General features: G+C 36.8%; 1 protein-coding gene across 1 annotated transcript in view; it reads right to left on the reverse strand.

Annotated features, from left to right (window-relative positions):
• MICU2 (mitochondrial calcium uptake 2) overlaps positions 1 to 3204 on the reverse strand; it is a 61448-nt gene extending 58244 nt beyond the window's left edge. Inside the window, exon 1 of the mRNA XM_009081494.1 lies at positions 3030 to 3204. Coding sequence (XP_009079742.1) covers positions 3030 to 3204 — 175 coding nt within the window. The remainder of the gene's footprint in view (positions 1 to 3029) is intronic.
• Between the last annotated feature and the right edge of the window lie 309 nt (positions 3205 to 3513).

Consider the following 3513-nt stretch of genomic DNA (forward strand, 5'->3'; position numbering starts at 1 on the left):
CCTTAAAGAAAATGAATAATAGAGAAACCCAACCACCAGCAAACTAATGACCAGAGCTAGTGAACTAAGGTCTATCAAGCAGGGTTCAAGATCACTTAGGCTGGATGACAGCTGATATATTTGCAGTACAGTTCATCTGTTTTCTTATCTGGTAAAGTGTTCTATAATAAATCATAATTTATTGCATGTTTTGCAACTTTGTCAAAGGGCACACCTAAGATTTTTGCTTCAGTAATAAATTCCATCCAACTGCGTACAGGAATTCACTTGACAATCTGGACATAGCTAAAATATTTTGGTATTTTCTAACATCAGCACTTTTGATCTAACACCAACAACTCATCCGGTTTACACAACACCACATTTACTTTCTACTCAATTCAATCATGTTTAAAAACTAACAGGAGATTTCAAAGTAATTCTCCAATGACAACCACCCATGGGCAAAAAACTGTTGGCCAAGGACCCCTATTCCCAACCCAGAGCTGCTTCTCATCCCCCTTTTCGCTTGCCTTTTTCTCTTTTGGGAGTGTTTATCTCTGAATAGGAACAGAATGCTGTGATCACTTCTTGGTGTACGTAACTAAATTGCTTGTGAGGTTGGTCATATGTCATATGTTCCTGCATATAGTCAGTAAAAATAAGACAGCAGAAACGAAATTTTAGAACAGCTCTAAGCCTTCCATATTATTATGAACAGCATGCAATTGGCAAACTGCAAGCAAATATTTATGAAGATAAATGGTTACTGCCAGGGCGCTTCAAATTTCTCAGAGAGGTGTTTTTTTTCTTTATTAGCAATTAATCAAAAAGAGGTAGAGAATGACCAAATCATTACAGCTTGAGGTTCAGCATTATAAGACTCACCATTTGTATGCAGGATCACGTGTTAAAATTACATCTCTGCATGCAATAAGTGAAGGGCTTCCTAGGATAAGTGGTGGCGTGCTTGTTTTCCTATCTAAAGGCACTGTTCAGGGTGAAAGGGAATTAATTTTATTATATAAGTAGATGGTTTCCAAAAATAACTGTTGCTTTGCTATGAAGTTCACTATCTTGATCTGCTCTGGATATACCAGGACAGACACTTGAGATAAATCTGTTTATTTTCCTTGTATGAAACTCTTCTAAACATGATGAACAAACCACTGCTTTTACAATACTTCAAGCACCATATTTCTCTGCTATTAAATTCTACGTCTGTTTGCAGTCACATGAAAACCTAAAATCCCAAGCAATATGACTTCAAGAGAACTGCTTATCATTGTGTTTATGCTACTGGCCAAAGAATCCACAGCAATGAAGGTTAAAAAAAGTGTTTAGGAACATTAGATTCAAGTATTAACATTCTTCTATTAATTGTCTATGGTGCTATTTCTGCAAGCCTGACCTCAATTTGAAATGCTAAATATGCATTAGTGCAAAGATTTTTTTCTTGTCATTATTTATTCATTTCTGCTTAATGCCATTTCCTATTCATATTAGCAAAGTAACTGAAATTAACTTGGCTGCATTACAAATCCATGTTAGCCGCATATCACTTCATTAAAAATCTGCATGTGTACGATTATAGTTGGAGTAACCAATTAATATGTATGAACTGCAAAGACTGGAAAACACTCATTTCTCTAACCTTGTTTTCACAGACAAGTGTCTGAAATCCACACCTTCAAAATTAAAAATTTGTGTGTTCACTGTATTTCAGGCTGGAAAACTCAAAATAATAGAATCCCTTCTAGGTTTTTAATGTAACGATTTCAGTTTTGAAGGGGAAAGAACTCTAACAGCCATGCATTAAAAAAATGCAATATTTTTAGCATCTCCATGACTTTCAAGGTCATAAAGGACTTATATTCAGCTTTGTTTAATATTAGAAATTGTGTGTCAGCAGTGAATCCATGTATCCTTATCACCAATAGATTTTTCACAGACACAAGAAACTTCTTTTATTACAGATACTTGTGCCCTATTCTTTGACCACTTGCAGCTCAGCAAACTGTTCTGCCCATTGTTTTTCACAGATGTGAATCAAAGTCACAGGTCTGATTCTTCCTTTCCACAGTATCTTGAATTCCCTGGTGCATTTCCTGTTCAATATCCTCAAGTCTCTGTGACATTTGCTGGTAGCTGACAGAGCATCCCAGGCTATGAATGGCTTTTGCTAGACTGCAGCAAACAACTATTAAAGTTGGGATGTTCCCCTCTCTCCCTCAGCAGAGGTACTAAGAGAGTATTTGTTCTCTGAGTGACAGTTCTCTCTGGAACTTGAGGAACCTAATCTTTCTAAAGCAAAAAAATACTGAGAAAACTGTAAATCACGATTTGAGAAAAAAACCATATAATGTAAAAAAATTACTGTAACATGGAAATTACAGATGATGATACAAAGACAAAATAAGCTTAAGGAATGGAGCAGAGTTAATGAGGCCAGAAAACTAGGAGAAAAGGAGGACAACAACCTATGCACTTTTTGTGTGCTGTCCCTACCTTCTCCTCAGAAAGCAAAGTGCTTTTTAAAAAAATATGCATACAATTTTGATTTGCTCTTAACTAGGTTTTGTATAAATCACAGGAGATTTGAAACCAGAAACCTAGAGCTGAACTCTGTGCTTCATTACTCTCATTCAACTCACTCCCATCACTGCCTCTTCTAAGAAAAAAGGTCATAGAGTACTTACTGGTGAAGTGGATAGACAGATAACAGGGCCAGGAATGGTATGAACACTATTATATTACACTCCTTCTATTTTCTGTGGCATGTAAGTAATTGAGGAACTACATACTGATCAGACATACAAATTACACAGAGATGTCATCATCAAGTCACCAGATTTCTAAATCATCAGCCTCCCTTCACTTCTGTAAAGGGTAATGGTGTCTGTGACAATCTGTATGCACAACATTTATATATTGGCTTCTGCTGATTATTGTAAGATGGGACCTTATCCCAGTGATTTGCAAATTCCATCTCTAAGGGGACCTGCAAATTTCTTTCCCTTCACAAATACAATGATAACAAAACAACTTACGTTCAACTTCATCAAATATTACTGAGAACAAGAAATCTCTTGGTGTCATGTAATATTCTCCTTCATATTCCAATGATGCAAAATGCATGAAGCGGTGCTTTCGGAGAGACAATCTTTCATCCACTTCTGCATGAATGACATCTCCCTTCTGAAAAATAAAGAAAAAAAGAGCCATGCAGAAAAACTGCTGCATTTGTAGACCACAGCTGTAATTAGAAAGAATCCTATACCTAATCTTGAATAAGCTCAGGATTTTGTGAGTAGCCACAACAAGAGACTACCAGGAATTAAAGCTTTTATGGCATGGTCTTAATGCATGACACGCTTATATGACACTCAAAATATTTCCTGGCTTCACTGAGATCATGCTTTAACAATACACACAAGCCAAATTAATGGCTTGCTGTCACCAAAGGGTGCTCTTGCTTCCCAGTCCCCTGCTCTTGGGTGTGTGGTCCTGTCCCTCCTTGTTTGCCGGCTCTGC

Source organism: Acanthisitta chloris, unplaced genomic scaffold (genome assembly GCF_000695815.1).
Source record: "Acanthisitta chloris isolate BGI_N310 unplaced genomic scaffold, ASM69581v1 scaffold5269, whole genome shotgun sequence".
NCBI lineage: Eukaryota > Metazoa > Chordata > Aves > Passeriformes > Acanthisittidae > Acanthisitta > Acanthisitta chloris.